Source organism: Drosophila hydei, unplaced genomic scaffold (genome assembly GCF_003285905.1).
Source record: "Drosophila hydei strain 15085-1641.00,03,60 unplaced genomic scaffold, DhydRS2 tig00008125-arrow-arrow-pilon, whole genome shotgun sequence".
Taxonomy (NCBI): domain Eukaryota; kingdom Metazoa; phylum Arthropoda; class Insecta; order Diptera; family Drosophilidae; genus Drosophila; species Drosophila hydei.
The window spans coordinates 900,275-922,293 of NW_022045835.1; the positions used below are offsets into that span (position 1 = coordinate 900,275).

The 22,019-nt window shown below is 36.2% G+C and overlaps 8 protein-coding genes across 8 annotated transcripts; 4 read left to right on the forward strand and 4 right to left on the reverse strand.

Annotated features, from left to right (window-relative positions):
* Positions 1–2,449: 2,449 nt before the first annotated feature.
* LOC111605252 (fibroin heavy chain) lies at positions 2,450–3,193 on the reverse strand. The gene has a single exon (XM_030225211.1). The coding sequence runs from the start codon at positions 3,191–3,193 to the stop codon at positions 2,450–2,452; it is 744 nt and encodes a 247-aa protein (XP_030081071.1).
* Positions 3,194–4,884: 1,691 nt separating this feature from the next.
* On the reverse strand, positions 4,885–5,234 carry LOC111605254. Its single transcript, XM_023323691.2, has one exon. The coding sequence runs from the start codon at positions 5,191–5,193 to the stop codon at positions 4,885–4,887; it is 309 nt and encodes a 102-aa protein (XP_023179459.2). The 5' UTR covers positions 5,194–5,234.
* A 2,380-nt stretch (positions 5,235–7,614) lies between these two features.
* On the reverse strand, positions 7,615–8,108 carry LOC111605276 (keratin, type I cytoskeletal 10). Its single transcript, XM_023323720.2, has one exon. It carries the CDS (start codon positions 8,063–8,065, stop codon positions 7,697–7,699), a length of 369 nt encoding a protein of 122 aa, XP_023179488.1. The 5' UTR covers positions 8,066–8,108; the 3' UTR covers positions 7,615–7,696.
* Positions 8,109–10,851: 2,743 nt separating this feature from the next.
* On the forward strand, positions 10,852–11,637 carry LOC111605255 (prisilkin-39). Its single transcript, XM_023323692.2, has one exon. It carries the CDS (start codon positions 10,852–10,854, stop codon positions 11,635–11,637), a length of 786 nt encoding a protein of 261 aa, XP_023179460.2.
* A 2,208-nt stretch (positions 11,638–13,845) lies between these two features.
* On the reverse strand, positions 13,846–14,368 carry LOC111605256. Its single transcript, XM_023323693.2, has 2 exons — positions 14,073–14,368; positions 13,846–14,011 (listed from the first exon to the last, which is right to left on the reverse strand). The coding sequence occupies exons 1-2, from the start codon at positions 14,366–14,368 to the stop codon at positions 13,846–13,848; spliced, it is 462 nt and encodes a 153-aa protein (XP_023179461.2).
* Positions 14,369–16,464: 2,096 nt separating this feature from the next.
* Positions 16,465–17,203, forward strand: LOC111605275 (protein FAM98B-like). Its single transcript, XM_023323719.2, has one exon. It carries the CDS (start codon positions 16,855–16,857, stop codon positions 17,179–17,181), a length of 327 nt encoding a protein of 108 aa, XP_023179487.2. The 5' UTR covers positions 16,465–16,854; the 3' UTR covers positions 17,182–17,203.
* Positions 17,204–19,233: 2,030 nt separating this feature from the next.
* LOC111605278 (ctenidin-1-like) lies at positions 19,234–19,658 on the forward strand. The gene has a single exon (XM_023323722.2). It carries the CDS (start codon positions 19,308–19,310, stop codon positions 19,641–19,643), a length of 336 nt encoding a protein of 111 aa, XP_023179490.2. The 5' UTR covers positions 19,234–19,307; the 3' UTR covers positions 19,644–19,658.
* Positions 19,659–20,697: 1,039 nt separating this feature from the next.
* Positions 20,698–21,107, forward strand: LOC111605257 (glycine-rich cell wall structural protein-like). Its single transcript, XM_023323695.2, has one exon. It carries the CDS (start codon positions 20,778–20,780, stop codon positions 21,105–21,107), a length of 330 nt encoding a protein of 109 aa, XP_023179463.2. The 5' UTR covers positions 20,698–20,777.
* The last annotated feature ends 912 nt before the right edge of the window (positions 21,108–22,019 follow it).

Here is a 22,019-nt window from a genome sequence, read left to right on the forward strand (position 1 = left end):
CTACTTGGCTGGCGTTTAATAAGAAACTGTTGCATTGCAACTGGAACGAGTTGCGTCTTATATGAGCTGAAACGCAGCACGAAATCTACTCAAGCCTCTGTTCGGGGTCTACTTTACTAGGCAAATGGAACAAAGTCTTCTACAAACAAACCTTTTGCATGCTGCACATGGCATTTATAGATTAACTGTGTCATACCTGCTTCACATACACACACACACACCTGCGTAAACTCTCTATTGGGTAAAATTGTTGCGCAGGTCAAAAATGTACTCAGTTTACAAATCTCATTCAAATCTCTTTTGGAAATCTCCAACAATAACTTGACCTGTTATAAATCATAAAATAAAAGACAAAAATCTGCCCTAGAACTCAATTATATTTCGATTTAGGCTTGTGCATAAAAGAACAGCTGGAAATTCACCTGCAAGAGTGAAAAATGAGCGAAAATTGTTTTGAATGATATATTTTTATGGATGGCAAAATTGAAAGTGAATCACATAGGGGTAGATGGGTTAAGTGAAATTGTAGGTTACAGGCAGGGCAAGAGGAGTATGAAGTATATAGAATTAAAATTTTTTGTATATGTTTTTGTTGAGATCTGTTAGATGAACAGATCTAAGTAACTATTACAGCTCGAAAAATGAGACGTTCAAAGGTCTATGTTGTCTATAGAGTCGCTAGAGTCTCTAGTGTTTCCAGTCTATAGAATCTATAAAAGTAAGTCTATGCATTAAAGTTTTTGGCCACTTCATATAGAAACTGTAAAGGACCCTTAAATTAAGAAATATGTGTAATTTAATATATTGAATATTTTATGTTACATTTAATGTATTTTGCATTTTATTTTATTGTATTTCATGTAATAGTTTAGATTCGACCATATTATAATATTTATAATATATAATATTTATAATATATATATTATAATATTTATAATAAATAAATTGAATCTAAAATAAAGTCTCTATTGACGAGTACCTTAACTTTGTTGTTGATAGCTTAGCTAGAAATCGATAAATATCGGTGAATATTTAACCTTTTTTTTGAGCATTTTTCATGCCATTCAAATTTGGAATGGAGATGCTTAAAATATGATTCTGATACTCATTTTGAACTGGCTGCCATGCACTCTTAGCAGCATTATCATTTAACATGATATTTAACTGTATTTTATACTTTACCTATGCTTCCTCTCGTATTCTTATAGCATGAATATTCTAGCATTATGATTTATATCTACAAGTCAGTAATTCTAGTTGTTATCGATTCTTTCGGAGTATTTCTTAGTCAGTTCGAGATTTCTTTCATTCAATCAGCACTATTTAGGGTATCTCTAGTCTTCTATGATTCTCTTAGCGAAGACCCATTCTAAAGGTAATTTCATTCATTCAGATTATTATATAGCCTTTAACTAAATGCCGTAATAGGCCACAGCCACGGGTAGCATAACAAAGCTGCAGGCTACTCAGACGCGATGACAATTGCTTATGGGTAATTTTTTTTGAATACCCTAAACCCATTGAAAATGTTCAAGCAGGGTATATGGTATGGTTTATAGCTGCTAATGTTTCCATGTAAAACAACATGTGCCATTGTCTCTAGCCGAACAATGGGACCCTACAAATTTCACTTTCTAAAGAGCCAATTGCCAAGTGACTAACAAATTAGTGATCTCTCTCTGTTTGTCTGTGTATACCTGCATTAAGTATCTTGGTCAACACTTGAGTTTCGACTTGGACTTGGTTTTCGCCTTGCACTTGACACTCGACTTAACGCGACTCGACTCGACTCGGCTGGCGGCATAATTAGCGACTTTTGCCTTTTGGGACAATTGTGAAATATGCGAGAGTCGCGAAACTAGTTAACAGCAACAGCTACTCCACAGACTTAAAGCAAAGTCCCAGTTAAGAGCAACTACTCCAAAGAGTCCCAATTACCTAGCAACTACTTCAAACTCAGTTTAAGCCGCAATCCAGCCGCCAAATCCCCGGTTAATCCACTTTCCAGCTGGTTGTGGCACACACCCGGCAGTGGCATAAAAGCAGCAACTGGCAACGGTTGCAGTCACAGTAATCGGAAAAAATTCTAGACACGATGTGCTATAAGTTTTTGCTGCTGCTGTGCCTTAGCCTCTGCCTGATCCTGGCCACCTTTGCAGCGCAGCAGAGACGCGTGGGCGTATTGCCAAATCATTTTGTGGGCAAGGGCGCCTACACGTTGGCTGCCAAGCGCCATCAACCTGCACTGACTGCACTGAAACATCGACAGCAACATCAACATCAACCGCAACAGCAGCAGCAACAACAGTTGCAGCAGCGCAGGCAACTCTTTCAGTGGGCTACCATGTATAAGAAATTCCATTAAATAAATGTTCGCGTTTTATATATTTTAGCTAAATAAATTAAATAAATAATTGTTCAAATTTGTTGCAAGTTTTAAGTTAGCTAATTAAAAGAAGCCCTGCATGGGTGCAAGTCCAAGTGGTGCAGCGGCTTGGCCGTAGATGCCAGCTTGAGCTGGTGCTAGACCTGGTGCATTGGCCATGCCGATGATGCCGTCCAGCGTGCCCTGTGGACCAAAGCCAGGCATAGGTTGTGGACTGCCATAGAGCGAATTACCGTACATGAAGCCAGTGTTTGGATAGCCGCCAAGTCCTAGTCCAAGTCCAGCACCAGGTGTAGCTCCCAGACCAGCGCCAAAGCCAGCTCCAGGCATAGGTGCTCCCAGTCCGGCGCCGAATCCGATGCCAGGTGAAGCTCCAATTCCAGCGCCAATGCCAGCTCCATATCCAGCGCCTGGCATAGATCCAGCTCCAAGGCCTAGTCCAGCTCCGGGCAGACCTAAGCCAAGACCCATATTGACATCGCCGGGATAGCCATTGACAATGTTTGCCTGCAGACCAAAGGGCGACATCAAGCCCGGATAGTTGGGATAACGTGCCAGCTGCATATTGTTAACCATGCCCAGAGCCATCTGATTCATGGGCAACGCGCCGCCGAGGTTCATCGAAGCTGGCGTCATATTTGCTGTGCCCGCTGCCGCCATCATCTTAACATCGGCCTCGGCCCCTGGCGTCAGCATCTTCATATTCCGCTGCTCACGTGCCTCCTCCTTCACGGGCAACGCCTGGCAGCTGCCAAGAAGCAGAAGCGCTAGCATCAATAAGGATTTCTGTGCAGCAACCGACTTCATTTTGCTTGACTTCGACTGGTGTTCGACAACTGTTTGCTTCCGGCACGTCAAAGTCGCTTTTTATGCTGAGGGGGCGCAAAAAAAACTTTCTATTGCAATTTTCAGTTTTCTATTTGGCTCATAAAACGGTTTTGTGGTTAAGGTAAGTCTTTTTTACGTTTTTATGACAGTAGCAAAAATATATGTGTATTACTGAAGTTCCGCAGAGAGCAGCTGTGGCTGTATCTCGTCTGCGTTTTGTAATCTCTTTATAAACAATTCACACTTTTTGGCTAATGGCCAACGCAAATAAGGTGCTAAATGTCTCAGTCGATGGCATGAAATTATTACGAAGCAAAGTGAAATGCGTCGTGGTCTCTGTTGAATGCTTTGTAAACGAAAGACTTAGGCAGCGAACTTGACATTTTTCTGCTTATTTCTTGCTGTGCCTGAAAGTATGCTGTGATATTCGGCGGATATTTTATAGATTCTGATTCATCAGCTTTAGTTTCCATGCAAAATTTTTATGACTAATTTATAGTTATAATTTTGATTTTGTGGCTGAACGCGAATATCGTTAGCGAAACATAAAAACCATAAACTTAAACTAGATATTGATTTGCCCAAAACAATTGGAGCGCTTTGTCTGTAAGAGGTCATTAAAGATTTAAGTTTAAATTAAATTTTGAGGTCGATTTAGTTAAAGCTTTGACTTTGAGAAAGGCTTGATAGAAGAGCATAGCAGTAAGCTTATAACTTTAAGATAGTAATTTTAAGATCTCATAATCTCTCTTTGAATTAGCAAGATGTGAATATGATACTCTACTCCATATTCATTTGCTTCTCTGATTTTATTAAATTTAGTATTCATCTCTCTATCTAATAATAATCTATCTCTCTCACAGTAATAAATAACGTGTCTACTTCAGCATCTTCCATTGACAGGGGATAGTTGATGCTATGTTGAGTCGAGTACTCAATGGAGAAACGGTAAGAGAGCAGTATGGGCTAATCAAGTGACTAAGGGATAGTTCATGTATTGTTAGTAGCTTACTAACAAATGTGATATTTTGTTAGGTTTTGTGAATGTGTTAAGAAATAAATTGTATATGAAGAAGCAGCAACTGTAAGAATGTTATCATCTTTGCCCTTACTGTGGAGTGCAGTGCATTGTTCACCAGTCAATGAATCATTCAATAATCATTTTACTACTACTCAAAAACTATTTGTTCTTAGAACTAAAAGCTGATCGCACATCACAACACATTGAATGTGTCAATCAGTAAGAATTTTTTTTTTTTATTTCTGTTTTTATTTTTACTAGTCAATAAACAACATTTTTTACAATAATATTACATAACTGGATCGCTTGAGCTCCTATGAGATCAATCCATATATTTACCTACTTTACATATTTATCTATTTCTGTGGTGCAGGTCTAGGACATGAAATCTTTTAAGTCGTATATGGTAGCTTGAGTCATCCTTAGTCTTAGTGCTGATCGCACCTCACAACACATTTAATGTGTCAATCAATCAGAAATCAGATTAACTTTATTATTTTCAACTTTAATTCTGTTTAAAATTCTTAATTTCTCTATTTACATGTGGAACACATTATAATAAATAAATAATATTAATAGTTTTCTGCGCCTATACGAACATCTTACAGACTATTACTTATAAGCCATCTAGCTCATAGCTCAATCAAGTCTATTTGCCAAAGACATCTGTGTAGTCGGGGCCTTCTCTATCCGCACGATCTCTGCGAGCATCGTAGCGCGAAAAGCTGCGTTCCGCATCACTACGACGATGTGACTCCAAGGAGTTGCTATGATAGCTGTAGACCACGCTGCTCGGATAGCAGATATAATAGTCGTCAAAGCTAGCACGCCTCGCTCTCACCGGCTGTCCACTTAGATCGATGGCTGAGTGAACGGCCTGATAGGGATTGTTGACAGGTGTTGCTTGGATAAAGCTGACTGTCGCCACAATAAGGGAAAGGATGAGCGTGATCTTCATGTTGAATAGTGTTGTATGCTGCTGCTGCGCTCCAGTTGGAGTTCCTTTTGCTTCTGTTTGGCTGCTCTCGGTTCTCAACTCATTTTATACAAGCAATCGCTAATATTTATGACAGACAGTCAGACAGAGACCCCTTATTCAGTATGATTAGCACCTGAATAACATTTCCGTTCAACTTTAAGGGGGGATGTTCATCTGACGTCAAAAACTGAGTTGAGCTGGAAGTTGATCCATGACTTTGGTATTTATTGACTTCCAAGTTGTGGCTTTATTATTATGACTGTTGCGGTAGGCACTGTGAATCAACTGATTTTCCACGGTATTTGTATCTTCTAGATCTTAGCAATGGTAATAATTAGGGAGTTCTTTTGTAGATCTTACTGAAAAGGGACAATTGGGTTAGGATGTCTACATAATATCCCGTCCGTCCATCCATCCCTTCATACCTGTGTCTATCTATCTGGCTCTCTATCTGTTCGTCTTTCCATTTGTCCTTCCGTTTCTCATTTTCTCCATTTGTTCACCTATCTACTTCTTTGTCTATCTATTCTTATATGCGATGGTCCCATACCTCCGTCTCACTCTGTCTGCCTATTAATCCAATATAAAAGTATCTATTATCATACACACCCCCTAAAGCTTGTTTACTTGTTTTTAATAGAGATTGAAATTTAGTTTCCATATCTAAGTTTAGCTCGTGTCCATTTGCCTTTGCTGCGCTTCTCGTTAACAAATAAATAGACGCTAATTATTTATTTACCTTGAATCACCTTGAAGTTTATTTCCGTGTAATTTTCGAATTACAACAGATTGCAAAATATTTGACTAGAATTGAATTATTCATTAGTCCAAAGAATGGGGAGGCTGGCGTGTCGTGCTAGGAGCTGAGAGGTATATTTATCATGCGTATTTAACGGATTCTTCAGTTAAAAAATTGTACAAATAATCAGCAAAAAATGTGTGTTAAAAGATTTTAATCTGAACTTTAATGTGTATACTGTGAATTAAACTCAAAAACTCGCAGAGAAAATAACTTGATCAAGTTCAATAAACCTGATGCTCGGCGTACAACTTGTATGAGAGCTATAAGTTTATATATGTATATAAATATATATTAAATCATCTATAACTTAATATATTTGTATAAGAGTTTGCTTGAAGTTCTTGGCACAGTCCAAAGCGTATAAGAGCTATAGTTTTTTTGCTTGCTCAAAATTTCATTTAAAAAAGATGTGAGATGTGGGTGGCAAATTTTTTTAATTTGAATAATTTGCTTAAAATAATTTCATATTATTTCATAATTTTATAAAATATTTAAGAGACAAACGCTTTAATACAAATTTTTAATTTTAAATTTAAATTTATATAACAATTTAGAGTTCATATTTTTAGTTTAATTAGGGAGAGCAGAGCTTTCTTTTCGTCTTTTAAATGTCTATTAGAAGAATAAAACTGATAAGCTTCAAAAGATTTTTTAAATAATATATTTTCAATGTAATTTTATTAAAGTGGTTTTCAGTTTATTTTTTTTTTAAATTGTGTTTTTGTTACATTTTAACTAAATTTAATTTATTCATTTATTTCTTATGTATTATAAGATTACTAATTTTTTATTTTATTACAAATTTTTCCATTTTTGATCAATTGTTAATATATTTATTCAATTTATTGTTAATGTATTACACTAATTTATTGACATTTAATTTGAATATTTTTATTATTTTTGATATCATTTTTATTTATTTTACTCATAAATTTAACCAATATATTGTTCATGACTAATTTGCCAATCATTTATCACATTTATTTTTTTATACTAATTTCTTGACGTCAATTTCGGGTTTAAATTACAAAAAGTGTCTAATGCAATGTCTGGTCTGGTCTTATCATATCATATATCATATTTTTTGCGAATTTAATGCAGTAGAATATTTTAAGCTATTTTTTCTCTCTATTTACTCTCGATTTTTTTTGTTGCTATAAATAAAATCTTCACATTCGCTAGGTTTTTTTTTGATTAATAGTATTTTTGTTAATGGCATTAATGTTGTTGTTTATGATATTAATTTGTTGTTTGCATTTCGTGAGTGCCAAAACCGGCTTGAAGCAGGCGTGAACAGCTGAGCTATATATTAAGCAGCTTCCCAGCGACAGCTAGTCGGGCGAATGCGTTGAAACCGTGCCCCTTTATACCCCAAAGGCGTGTTAAGCTCGTTTCACGTTTTGCTTTGCGCTCTTGCGAAAAGTTTAAGGGGTGTATTGGTTCTATTTTTTATAAAGTGAAGAAGGGACTCGGCTATATAAACGCCAAGAAATTGAAATGAGTATATTGACTTTGTTGAATGTTGACGATAGATATATAAATTTAAACTTAAACAAAAATTTCAAAATAAATATATCTTCTCGTTTTTTCTTGCCCAAGATAGAGTATTAAGCAGTCGGTTCTTACTTAATGTTTATTAAATTTTATTTCATTTAATTTTACATTGCAATTGGATTTAGTTTATTTGCCATAGCCGCCGCCAAAACTTGCGCTGGCCGATGCTGATGCTGAAGCTGAACCGCCTCCATAGCCACCGCCTGGATAGCCACCGCCGAAACCGCCTGGATAGCCACCTCCAAAGCCGCGGCCTCCGAAACCACCACCGCCAAAGCGGCGACCTCCGAAGCCACCGCCAAAGCCTCCACGTCCAAAGCCACCACCGCAGCAGAAACCACGAGCCTCACGTCCACCATCCGCATCATTCACTGGCTGAGCATCCACGTCCTCGAGCGTCAGCTGCTGTGGCTGCTCCTCCAGCACCAGCGGATGGGCCCATGTCAGGGTTAAGGCCAGGCAGTAGACGAGCGCCAATACCACAAATTGTTTCATGTTTAGTTTTGCAATTGCTTCTATTTGGGTTCTATCGAATGTCGACATCTTTTATACTCGACGATATTTGATGGGGGATGCACCAATAGAGAATAACTATGCGAATCTGATTGGCTCATCCTGCCAGACGAATCATTAGCTTCAAGCATCTATCATTATTTTTGTTTTCAAATTGTTTTTTGCTTTTGATGATTTCACCAGAACTTATAAACGTAAATCCCAGACCCCCAAGGCACTCGCCTCAGATGCCCCCGCATTGGGAGCTCACTTTTGGAGCCCATTCATTAGGTTGGCCTAGAGCCAAAGACCTATTTTGTTGCAAAGTCAGAACTTCTCACACATTGTCTATAAGCGTTTGAAAGGCTCTTCAGCAGGGGACTCACTGAACAAATACCCTGTAAAATAGTTGAATAATGCCGAAGTTCAACTAGCTTAAAATATTCCTAGGTATCTAAACTAGTTGGCTATAGTACTTCAACAAGTTGTGGTTAGGACAAATTCTAGGACCAAAGCTCTGAGGGTTAACTGGGTTATCTCAAGTTTTGGTACATCTTTAAATCTCCCATTTAATTTCAATATTTTTACAGGGTACTTTCTGAACTATGCTTTATCATCTTTTAATTATTATGGCTTTCGTTCGTCAACAATTAAAATACCCTGAGCGACAATCGAAAATAATTAAAAACTTGTTAGGAACTCTGATCACTGACCTTTTAAATTGTTTGCAGAACTGCGCAGTTAAGATCGTCTCAATGGCTACTTATATCAATATTTTTTTATGGCTTTTTATTCTCTATTCCTTTTTTTCTTTTTGTTGCATAAAAGACCAGTTTTTGTTTCTAGCTACATTTTTATTTAGACTGTTTAATTTGTTTACGTTTTCTTTTTACCGAAAACAAGTGTCGGATATGTGTCATCAAATTATAAATTGGCTATTAAATGTAAGTTTTTTTGAAAAGAAAAGTTGGCTTAAGTTTTGTATACTTGAAGACAAGAATAAAATAAAAATGTTTTAAAATTCTGAGAATAGATTTTTAGATATTTTCTTTAAATATATTTCTTAAAATGATATATAAATTTTAAAACATTATTTATACTTTTTAAAAATATTATTTATAATTACAAAAAGTATTATTTATTTCAAATAATATATTTGTTAACTTTTGTAAATTTTAAAATGTAATTGGTTTTATTTTAAATAATTTTTTTAAATATTATTTTTTTTTTTGCATTTTAGACTTGAAACATCATGAAATCTCTTCAATTTTTAAACAGCATGCGATCGATACAAATATATTTTTATATCATATCTCTGGGCTTAAGAAAAGTTAAGTTAATGAATGCTTGTTATGTTTGTAAATATGATTTCGAATAGATATTTTCAATTCAAAAACTTTTTCATAATTCCTACAATTTACGCTCAGTGCACGTCAAATTGTTGAAAAAATTACATTTCAACAAAAATTAAGTGACGTGTCAAATTAATGAGACAACAAAAATGAAAACCGGTTGATAAATAGTTACTCTGCCCAACCGTCAACTGAAGATTAAATAACTCAAAAAAATTATAATACATATATATGCATATATATAATTGTAGGATCACATGATAATCAAGTCATATTACAGGCGTTTACATTCATTCATCTGATTTTCCCACAGTTGTAGTCTAAATACTTATTTAGCTGAAAGTCGATTAACGAAATGTAATTAGAGATAATTTTCTTAATTGTAAGCAAAGCTTAAATAAATATTCAATTAATGCTAAGATAATTGGCTTTAGGATGTATTTTAAATTAGACTGAAAATCTTAATATTCGTTTCTATATAAAGATATCATAATGTCAGAATTAGAAATACTTAAAGTATGCCGTCAAATACTCAAGTCGAGTACTTGTTTTGCTTATTCGGCTTATAAGCCATTGCTATTGCAAGTAAATATAATTATAGACATCTCAAAATATCATATACTATATAATATATAATCCTCGCTCAACCATAAAGCAAACAAGTTCCACAAACTTTTGAAAATCCCGCGGAAGTGAACTAAAAAACAAACAATATTAACGCATTAACGGTGTGAAACAGTTTTTGAATACCCATTGAAATATACTTGAAGGGGGTATGCTGAATTTGTATATCGATAAAAGAGAGAGCGATAGTATTAGATATGGGTGTATTGTATATATCATAACTAGGCAAAACTAAGCAGGTCTGCTTAATATCGAAGAGAGTATTTATAGTCTATACGTATATGTATAGCTCTTAAGGCCATAAAACTAGTTTATATACTCCGTCCGTTTGCTCGAAATCAAAGCGCTTTCATTTATTGCTCGTGATCTACATAAATTGAAATCCATATTTAATTAGTTTTAAGCAATTTACAGAGTATCTGTCAGCCGTGTTTGGTTTTGTTTATATTTTTTCTTTGTTTCTACATATTTGGCCAATATTTGCTGAAACGTTGAGCAAGGTCAATGTCAGTCAGCGTCTGCAGTCTTTGGAGCATGCGTGAAAGCATGGAAACCAGTCCATGACGCGATTTCAGCGCGTTTCATGCGCGTTTCTCTAGCGTTTCTTATTTTGCGTGTGCGTAGCGCGTTTCCGTTGTGATTTTTGGCAACTTTTTGGATGCGCCGAAGGTCTGCCAGTTTCCGTAACATATTTGGCCAACAATAGTGGCTATGGGGCGTGGACGTTCCTATTTCTTTTGCATATATATAACTAAATTTGATGAGGCGCAGCTTTAGTATGTCTTTGAGCGTCGCCTGAGTGAAGTTTGTAAAATGTATTTGCGTTCGCGTTTGTGTCTGCTCGTTGTGTTCCTCGCTCTGGTGGCTGCTGAGAAGGGAAAATCAAAAACAGATCGACAGGGACGCACGTTGGGTCTGCTAACGCCGCTGCTGCTCGGCGCAGGGGCGCGTCCTCTGTACGATGTGCCAGTGGTGCCAGTAGGTGGCAGCGGAGCAGCTGGTGCAGCCACACAGTCGGATCAGTACTATGGAGGTGGAGCAGCAGGTGGAGGCGGTTATCCAGGCCAATACTATGGCAATTACTATGGATATAGGCCCAGCTATGGCTTTGGCTTTCCCGGTTTTGCCTTCGGCTATCCAAACTATTCAAACTTCTTGGGCTATCCGAGCTATGGCTATAATAGACCCAGCTACAACTACAACAACTATGCCGGCTATCAGCGCCCCACACAATACCCAGGCAGCTACTATGGCAACCGACCCAACTACAACAATTATAATAACTACGGAAACGCAGGCAACTACAATAACTATGGAAGCTATGGCAGCACTGCCAGCTATGGCAATAGACCCGCAGCCTATCCAGCGCCAGTCAACGCCAATCCCAGCTCAGCAGTCTCGTCCCTTGGCGGTTCCGCCGCTGCTGGCTCACAGCTGAACACCGCGCAGGCATCCCAAATCGCTGGGCTGCTGGGTCAAGCTTTGGGCAGCAGCTTGCGTCCGCTTTTGGCCAATGGTGGAGCTGGCGGAGCAGGTGCTGCTAGCATTAATCCACAAGTGCTAAGCAATTTACTAAACTCGTTGAGATTAACAAACTAAATTTGTTAAGCTATTTAAAATATCTATAATTCACTCATTAATGAAACGTTGTTACTGCATTTACATATTATCATGATATATAAGGAGTATAATATTTTGCTTGCGTTGTCATTTTGTTATTTTTGTTCATTTCTTATAAATATATAATATATAATATATATATTAAATATTATATATATAATAAATATAATATATAATATATAATATATAATATATAATATATAATATATAATATATAATATATAATATATAATATATAATATATAATATATATATATATGTATGAAGCTAAGCGAGTTGAGTGAACTCAAAATGTGATTAATTTTTAAGCAGCTCTGTTGGCCTAACAAAAATATCTATCAAATTGCTTGTTATCGCTTTTAACTATTTTAAATATTTTGCCTAATGTAATATATATACAATACCTTTTAGACACAGCCTAAAAGTATGTTATCGAATTTGAAACTCACAAGTGCTTGCTAATTGATATAAATTGGAATTGAAATAAATGTTATTGACTTTTAAGAGCGTAATTCTATTCTAAGCGCTTTTTGGCTACTGTATTACCCATCTTGTTTGCATTGCACTTCAAACAAACCCGCTAAAATGCAGAGTCATTCAGTCAAAGAATATTGTGAAATTGTGAGCGTAAATAAATCTAATTGGAAATGCAAAGTGCAAGTCCTGAGTAGGGCTATAAAAGTGGCAGCTGGCCACCACTTGGTAGACAGTTGACATTTCTCAATTTATTCGCAATGAAGCTGTGCATTTTGTTGATGACTGCATTTGCCGTTTTGGCCTGTGGCTTGCCAGCTCCGATTACGCTGGAGCAAATGGAGATGGAGCTGCAGCAGGCTGGTCAGCAGCAGTTGGACAATAAGCACGAGGGATCACTAGCCACCTTGAAGGATGTCGCTGATGTGGGCGCTCAACACTCAGAAGAAGGAACGCGTCAATTACGCCATATATTTGGCGGACCCTGGGGACGTACCTGGACTTACTACCCCCAACAATTCTATCCAAATTACTATTATTACCACAACTGTTGGTGGTAAATCTTCTGGACTGTTCTCCCGATTTGAAAAATTGATGAAATGATTTGATATACGGCAACAATTTTAGATTTACGATAAATTGCTTTGAAATTTGTATGAAAATTTTTTATATTTAAGCGAAATGCTTTAAGAATTTTTTGAAAGTTTTTAATAATTAAATGAAATGCTTTAAGAATATAATGAATGTATTTTAGTCATATTATTTCATTAAATACGATCTTAGTAGTGAGCGACATTCTTAGGTAAAAATTATAGATCAAAGATCTGAGATCATAGACTATATATGATAGATGATATTTTATAGAGCATAGATAATAGATTATAGATCATTGATCTTAGATTATTGATCACAGATTGTAGACCATAGATTATAAATCAAAGATCGAAGACCATAAGTTATATATCATAGATGATAGATTATAGATCGTAGATCATAAACTATAGATAAAATAGCATATTTTCTAGATAATAGATTGTAGATCAGAAGTAATAGATCATAGATCGTAGATTATAGATTATAGATAATAGGTTTTAGATCATTATTTATTTTCCTTTACTTGAAGTGTTAATAGCGGGATCAGTCGATTACTTAACTCAATCAACTATTCAATTTTGAAATGAGCAAATTACGATTTCACAACATGACCCAACAATTAGTCATTGCAAAACGATTTTGCTGATCATCGAAAAAGGTGTTAATTGACGCTAGGCTAGAAGGCAATCCCCGCACAGCCTGTGACGTTGATTGAGCACTCGATAATTGTGCAAGCTCATAGACATTTAAACAAGGTCAACAAGAATCGATGCAATTCATTAGACAAATTAGCTGACTACATAATAATAATAATAATAATAATTATCATCATCTTCTTAACTTCTGACTCAATTACAAAGTATTTTATAGTCGACACTTGCTTGCTTTGCTCACATGTTTTTTGAGCTGAAGTTTTCATTATTCTAGACTAGTTTTTAAAGCGAAACAAATATTCACACCTATTTAATTGGCTACTATATTTTTGCATTTCACATATATATTATTCAAACTTTTGGCATAATCAATTTGCATATGCAAATCGAATGGCATTTTATTTATAAGTAAATAAATAGGTGGCGAGTCGAGGGCGGCTACAAATTTTTTGAGCTGATTATATCTTTATTTATCCCATATGTATTTATATTTATTTTGATACCAGATCGCCTCCATTTGGGCAGCTCGACGCTGCCGTTCTTTGCGCTCCTCAATCTGATAGAGCTGCGCCTGTTTGGTTGCCAGTAGTATTTGCCTTGTTTCCTCGTGCCGATGCTCCTCAGAGTTTTCGCTGTAAGAAGTCGAGTACTTTTAATGGGAAACGCTGATTGGAAGAAATTCAGCTGACTCACATTTCTCGCTGCAGTTGCTTGAGTTGAAGCAGCTGCTGTTCGGCTGCCTCGTCTCTCATCAGCGACATTTGTATCCATTCAATGCGCTGATTCTGAGCTAAGTCGAGACGTGCTTTCTGCAGCTCCGCCAGCTCCTCATCCAGCTGGTGCTGCTCACTGTGCAGCTGGCGAGCCAGCTGATGACGACGTCTATCCAAATCTTCCGCATAGTCGGCTAGCTTGCATTCTACACTGCAATCAATTTGGGCATTACGATTGCGTCGATTGGTTCGATTCAGAAACTCGGTAACATGCATTTTCTGACTTTTGCTTGTTTGGTCGTTGACTGCATCTACGTGCCTTGGTAACGGGACAAAGAATATGCCGCGCTGCCAAGTGAATACTCGTTTGGTTCTGTTACTGAACTGTGAGGTTAAAATTCTGCATAAACATATAAATATTTCACCTATATAACATATAAATCCATTTAAAATTATATATTATTATATTACATAAATGACCTTCTAATTCATGCTCCACACCTCTGTCAGCAAACTCTCCCATTGCTCCCATTGGTCTATTGAGCAAAACATGTCTTGAAATTATGCAATACTATGTAAAGCTGTTATCATAAATAGCAATTGTTAATTAGAATTTAGTCAAAGTTAATAAAGTACAGCTCTTTTGAATTATATCACAATTCAGCTTTGAAACAAGATTTCAAAATTATTCATTTGTCAATTTTGCATTATAAAAAGCTAAAACAAATATATATATATATATATATATATATATGTTTGTCTCTTGAAGATCAGCTATGCTATGCACAATTTGGATATTACGTTTCAACTAATTTGTTTTGATCTTTGGCTGTTTTGCTTCCATTAGAATGCATCAGCGTGTCATAGACAATTCGCGATTATATGCGAATTTGTGTTGTTTACTTTTCGGCTTTGGCTATACTTACGTATTCCGTATACATAGTATTCATATTTGGCATAGCAATATCGAGTGACTTGCCGTTTGCTATTCAAAGTGCATACTTACCTATGGGAGCTTATGTCACTTTACAACACTGTTAATTTATTATTTAATAACTATACTAATAATATTAGCTTGATTTATAGTAGTAGCAGAAGTGATAATAGTAATAGTAGTATAAGTAGTAGTAGTAATAAAAGTAGTATAAGTAGTAGTAGTAGTATAAGTAGTATAAGTAGTAGTAGTAGTGTAAGTAGTATAAGTTGTAGCAGTAGTATAAGTAGTAGTAGTAGTATAAGTAGTAGTAGCAATATAAGTAGTATAAGTAGTAGTAGTAGTATAAGTAGTAGTAGTAGTATAAGTAGTAGTAGTAGTATAAGTAGTAGTAGTATTATAAGTAGTAGTAGTAGTATAAGTAGTAGTAGTAGTATAAGTAGTAGTAGTAGTATAAGTAGTAGTAGTAGTATAAGTAGTAGTAGTAGTATAAGTAGTAGTAGTAGTATAAGTAGTAGTAGTAGTATAAGTAGTAGTAGTAGTATAAGTAGTAGTAGTAGTATAAGTAATAGTAGTAATATAAGTAGTAAAAGTAGTAGTAGTAGTATAAGTAGTAGTAGTAGTATAAGTAGTAGTAGTAATATAAGTAGTAAAAGTAGTAGTAGTAGTATAAGTAGTAGTAGTAATATAAGTAGTATAAGTTGTAGTAGTATAAGTAGTATAAGTTGTACTAGTATAAGTAGTATAAGTTGTAGTATAAGTAGTATAAGTTGTAGTATAAGTAGTAGTAGTAGTAGAAAGAAGTAGTATAAAGTGTCGTGTATAAGTTAGTATAAGTTGTAGTATAAGTAGTATAAGTTGTAGTATAAGTAGTATAAGTAGTATAAGTTGTAGTATAAGTAGTAGTAGTAGTATAAGTAGTAGTAGTAGTATAAGTAGTATAAGTAGTAGTAGTATAAGTAGTACAAGTAGTAGTAGTATAAGATGTATAAGTAGTATAAGTAGTAGTGTAGGAAGTATAAGTAGTATAAGTAGTAGTAGTAGTATAAGTAGTAGTAGTAGTATAAGTAGTAGTAGTAGTATAAGTAGTAGTAGTAGTATAAGTAGTAGTAGTAGTATAAGTAGTAGTAGTAGTATAAGTAGTAGTAGTAGTATAAGTAGTAGTAGTAGTATAAGTAGTAGTAGTAGTATAAGTAGTAGTAGTAGTATAAGTAGTAGTAGTAGTATAAGTAGTAGTAGTAGTATAAGTAGTAAAAGTTGTAGTAATTGTTGTAGGCTTAGAAGACTTCAACTTCTCGAACAGCCCTCTCGTCTCTTCACCTTTACAACGTTTTACAACACTTTACAATACTTTACAGCACTTACATTATCATAATTAGCGAGCAGATGCTCCACAGTAAGTGAAGACAGTATGCAAAGTGATTTACTTAGATGCAAAAGCAGCACAACAACATCAAGAGTTAATATATAATAATATCAACAACAATCGCAAGCAGAACGGGTGTGATAATCTACAGAGTAATAAATAAATAAACAAACATAGTGAAAGTAACAATGCCTGGCTGTGGAGCAAGCAAAAAGTAAACAAAAGCAAAACAAAATAAAACAAAAATTCCCATTCTAAGCTGTTTGTGGTTTTTAAGTACTGTGTGACACTTAAAATTAAGCAATGCGTATGAGAACAGGAACGACAGCTCATCCGGTTATTTCCAGGCTTTGGATGGGCCAATAAAAGGCCGACGGATCTAAGCAGTAGGCATCAGTAAGCCACAACCAAGCAACCAACCAAGTAATACAGCGAATCCATTGAAGGAACTCTCGAATCACGATGCGTTTAACACTTTTGGCGTTCATCGGCGTGCTCTGCCTCGCCTACACCTATGCCCTGACCGACACCGACGCCGAGGAGCAGCAAAATGCCGCTCAAATCGATTTGCTCAGCCTTGAGAAGGATGAGAACGCACATGCCAACGAAGGTCTGCGTGAGGCGCGTCAAGGCTGGGGACGTGGAGGCTGGGGAGGCGGCGGCTGGGGTGGACGCGGAGGCTGGGGAGGCGGCGGCTGGGGTGGACGTGGCGGTTGGGGAGGCGGCGGCTGGGGTGGACGCGGAGGCTGGGGTGGCCGCGGAGGTTGGGGCGGCGGTTGGGGCAGATAAACTGTCTAAGGCCAACGCCATCTTATCCATGCACTTGCTCAGAATTGCCAATTTTTGTACATTTTTTGTTTTCAAATAAAGAACATTACTTAAAAAATCCAATGTTTTATTTAAATTTCAGTTTTTTCTTCTCTAAAGTTATTGATTGTAACAAGAGATCCTTTAAAAAATTTAAAAATTAAAAAATATATAATCAGAAGATTGAAAAAAGCATATGTTGAACTAAAAACTAAATTTAAACATTTAAAAAGTCTATACTTTGTATTTAAAAAAAAAATTTTTTAAAATATAATTTAAATGACTTTTTATTGCTTATAATATCTTGATTGTTAATATTAATTTTTTACTACTATCATTTCAGATTGTTAAGACTTGTATTAAAAAAATTCTATATATATATTTAAGCAATAGATTTTATCTAAAAAATTTATTCTAAGAGTATATGAAAAATATTAAAAATTGGTTATCTTTTACTATTTAATTTCACGTAAAAATCTTTGTCCTTATTTTTTTGTGTTCTTGATTTTTAAAATTGTTTTCTTGACTGTGATGTCTGAAAAATGTCTCTAAAATCTTGTAATGAAAGATCAAAAATATATTTTGCTCATATTTCAAAATACTCAAAGATGAAGTAGTAAAGAATAAATGTTCTCGACGTTTTCAGCTTTGTGTATTTGGAAGTACTTCTCGTTTTTACTTTGCTCAGCAGACTGTTAAGCTATTTATCCTTCAACTCAGTGATTGTCATCAAATTAAATTGTCATACAGTTTATTGACTCCTCTGGGTTGAGTTGCAGACTCTCGAAAACATTTCATTTATTGTGGAATTTTTATTTGTTTTAGAACTGGCTTTGATAGTCTTCCCATTTAAATGAATGCCTTATTATACGCTAATCTGCAGTTCCATTAATTTTGCCAAGTCATTTTTAGCGCTCTGCGTCGTAAATATGTGAAAATGGCATCTACAAGTGCAGTTCAAATTTACGAATTGTTTTTTGCTGCAGTTAAGTCAGCTGGTTGCGTTTGGCTGCTGTATTGATTTTTAGAATATAGAATAATTTTCAGTGAATAAAGATATTGGTTTTCCAATAAGCTCCCACAGTTTTCAAAATCTTCTTACGATTGCCTAAAAATTATATAATGACTCCAACTAGGGCCTTGGGGTATTGGAAAAACTCTCTGTAATATATGCAGATAATGCTTTCGAGCTAAAATAAATAAAAAGTCAGATTCGTTTTAGACAGGGTATCTTCTAGCCATACTTTTCCAGTTTTAAAGTTATTCGCTTTTTTTGATCAAAACAAAAACCATTTTTAAATATATTGTACGAAACAAGACTAACCAAAACACACTTTTCATGGATGCAAATTAATTGATCGATATACACACGCACACGCACACACACACATACACATTGACACACACACACACTTGTTTGTACACACCCACCCTGGCTACCACTTCCAATAAATTTAGCTGTTAATATGAGCCACTTAGTACTTGAGTAACACTAATCAACAGAATTTTGTTACGAAGGAACAGACGAATATGAAGCTGACTTCTAATCAGCTAAATATATATAGTATATATATTGTACCTTGAAGTATTAACAAAAATGTGGTGCAAGTATATTTGAAGCCGGATACTTCTTGCCTTTGCAGAAACTTTGCTCCAACTGACCTGAAAAGCCATTAAAATAATATTTACAATTTCAGTTTCGTTTATAGCACATCAAAAACCTACGAAAAAATTAAGGCTGAGTCACAGAACTCTATCGTGTTTCTGCTGGCCTGTGTAATTGGGAAGTACCTTTGGGCAGGTGCAACTTTTCGACTGTGTGCTAAGCAAATGGCAGACCGAGGCAAGTGTAATAACCTTCTAGCGCATGATCAACAAATAAATAAATTACGTGTGACAGTGAAAAAAAAAACAGAATTGCAATAATTAATATTAACAAATAAAGCCCATCACAAGCTTTACTCAACCTTAGATCTGATCTGATGTAGAGTATATATGATGTTAATTAGAAGAGGCAAATAAAAGGCAGTCGAAATTGGGCTTGCAGCATCAGTTCATCTGTAAACGATAAACCGTGAATATCGAAGTAGAGCAAATCGAATAACAAAATGCGTTTAACACTTTTGGCGCTCGTTGGCGCTGTGTGCATCGCCTGCAGCTTTGCCCAGCCATTGGAGGACAAAGCGGAGAATAACGATCTACTCAATCTGGCGGATCTGGGTCAAGGCCATGCCATTGAAAATGGACGACAGACACGACAGTTTGGATTCGGCGGCTGGGGTGGCGGCGGTTGGGGCGGCGGTTGGGGCGGTGGCTACCGTGGCGGCTGGGGAGGTGGTTGGGGTGGCTGGGGCGGTGGCTATCGTCGCGGCTGGGGCGGTGGTTGGGGCGGCGGCTGGGGTGGTGGCGGCTGGGGTCGCGGTGGCTGGGGCTTTGGACGCTAAATTCTGGCAAAATAAGCGACGCAGCCTCTAGCAAGGACAACCTGCCAAGGAACTACTGCAGCGCAACAGCTTCTAATCCTATACTGGTGCTTGTAAATAAAGAACATTTAAAAAAAAAGTGAATTGTTTTTATTTTCGGTAAGGTTTTTGAATTGCTATCATTTTTGTAAGCTGCTTAGAAGCAATTTGTTGGTCAGAGTCTAATTATTTGGGAGATTGGATCGGTTAGCTCCAGTCCATCTAAATCATTACGTAACTATGAGTTTTTTGCCTAAAATAAAAAATTAGTTGGAGCCGTTTTAAACAGGATATCGTCAAGTCAATTTTTACTTTTACAGTTATTCTCTTTTTTGATTAAAACAAACAAAATGTTGGAATATATTGCACAAAACTTGACTAACCAAATCATTCTTTTTATGGCATGCAAATTAATTGATCGATATACACGCACACACACATACACATTGACACACACACACACCTGATTGTACACAACCACCATAGCTACCGCTTCCAATAAAATTAACTGTTAATATGAGCCACTTAGTACTTGAGTAACACTAATCAACAGAAGTTTGTTACGAAGGAACAGACGAATATGAAGCTGATGGTAAGTCATATATTGTACCTTGAAGTGTTAACAAAAATGTGGTACAAGTATATTTGAAGTAGGATACTTCTTGCATTTGCAGAAACTTTGCTCCAACTGACCTGAAAAGCCATTAAAATAATATTTATAATTTCAGCTTCGTTTATAGCACATCAAAAACCTACGAAAAAGTTAAGGCTGAGTCACAGAACTCTATCGTGTTTCTGCTGGCCTGTGTAATTGGGAAGTACCTTTGGGCAGGTGCAACTTTTCGACTGTGTGTTAAACAAACAACAGCCTAATCAACAAACAAATAAATTACGTGAGTGAGAGTGAAAAAAGAACAGAATTGCAATAATTAATATAAGCAAATAGTCCATCACGAGCCTTATTCAACTTTAGATCTGGGATGGTATAAAGTCTATAAGATATGAATTAGAAAGAAACGGAGGCAAATAAAAGGCAGTAGAAATTGGGTTTGCAGCATCAGTTCATCTGTGCACAATAAACCGTGTATATCGAAGTAGAACAAGTCGAATCACAAGATGCGTTTAACACTTTTGGCGCTCGTTGGCGCTGTGTGCATCGCCTGCAGCTTTGCCCAGCCGTTGGAGGGCAAAGCGGAGAGTAACGATCTACTTAACCTGGCGGATCTGGGACAAGAACATGTAACTGGAAATGCACGACAGGTGCGACAGTTCGGCTACGGCGGCTGGGGTGGCGGCGGTTTGGGCGGCTATGGTGGCGGCGGCTGGGGTGGCGGTGGCTGGGGTCGCGGCGGCTGGGGTCGAGGCGGCTGGGGTCGAGGCGGCTGGGGTCGAGGCGGCTGGGGTGGCGGACGCTGGGTAAACGACCACGAGGCCTTTGGACGCTAAGCTCTGTCAAAAAGCAACGCTTTTTTCTTCTTTCAAGGACAACCTGCTAAGGAGCCACTGCAGCGCCATAGCTACTAATTCTATACTAGTGTTTGTAAATAAAGAATATTTAAAAAAAATGTTAATACTTTTTTATTTTGCTAAAGATTTTTTAATTTTTATATTTTTTTGTGACCTGTTTAAAAACAGTTTCTAGCAGAAATCAGAATCTCAAATTTAAAATAACTTTTATGAACTTTAAAGCTAATGTAATTCATAAATAATATATTTCAGCTTTGAAAGAGTGTTTAAATAATTTTAAATTAAAATAATAAAATTAAATAATTATTTAAAATTATTGTTATTATAAAATTATTTGTTAATCTAACCAAAAAGTATGCTACAAGAAATGAGTTATTCTTGTCTTTCTTACTTAGTTCCTTTGTTGGGGCTTATTGCCTGAGACACTATAGCTTAGATATATAACTCCAAACCTCGAGTGGTATATAGTAGTATATAAATCTATTCTTTTTTCTATTTTATTCAAATTTATCTGTCCAGAAGATGTAATCTCTTCAATCTTCGGTTGTTGTTGTTGGTAGCCAAATTATTTGCGAGTTTGGAAATCCTGTTTGATCTGGATTTGGATACATTGTTAGTCTGTCCACGCCTCTGGAGCTGTGCGACAGATAGACCTGTTTTTTTTTTTAAATTTGTAACTATTTAATGTGGTTAGAAAGACATAAGAGCGGGAGATAAGATAGGAGATGTCAGCTTTGTTTTGCTTGGCACAAATGAATATTAAAACAAAGCGTAAAGAAAACTATGCTTAAGAGGTTTGCTTACGACAAATGTCTCTGCTATATCACTCTATCCAGAATCCCCCCTGTCAGCCCCTCAGCGCGCCTGGACAGACTCTGGCTCTGCTAGCTC

Bases quoted from the DNA above. Each gene is read 5' to 3' on its own strand.
- LOC111605255 (XM_023323692.2), top strand. From the start codon at position 10,852: ATGTATTTGCGTTCGCGTTTGTGTCTGCTCGTTGTGTTCCTCGCTCTG.
- LOC111605275 (XM_023323719.2), top strand. From the start codon at position 16,855: ATGCGTTTAACACTTTTGGCGTTCATCGGCGTGCTCTGCCTCGCCTAC.
- LOC111605257 (XM_023323695.2), top strand. From the start codon at position 20,778: ATGCGTTTAACACTTTTGGCGCTCGTTGGCGCTGTGTGCATCGCCTGC.
- LOC111605256 (XM_023323693.2), bottom strand. From the start codon at position 14,368: ATGCATGTTACCGAGTTTCTGAATCGAACCAATCGACGCAATCGTAAT. The intron at 14,012-14,072 runs GTGAGTCAGCTG...GACTTCTTACAG, and splicing joins AAGCAACTGCAGCGAGAAAT to CGAAAACTCTGAGGAGCATC.
- LOC111605254 (XM_023323691.2), bottom strand. From the start codon at position 5,193: ATGAAGATCACGCTCATCCTTTCCCTTATTGTGGCGACAGTCAGCTTT.
- LOC111605276 (XM_023323720.2), bottom strand. From the start codon at position 8,065: ATGAAACAATTTGTGGTATTGGCGCTCGTCTACTGCCTGGCCTTAACC.
- LOC111605278 (XM_023323722.2), top strand. From the start codon at position 19,308: ATGCGTTTAACACTTTTGGCGCTCGTTGGCGCTGTGTGCATCGCCTGC.
- LOC111605252 (XM_030225211.1), bottom strand. From the start codon at position 3,193: ATGAAGTCGGTTGCTGCACAGAAATCCTTATTGATGCTAGCGCTTCTG.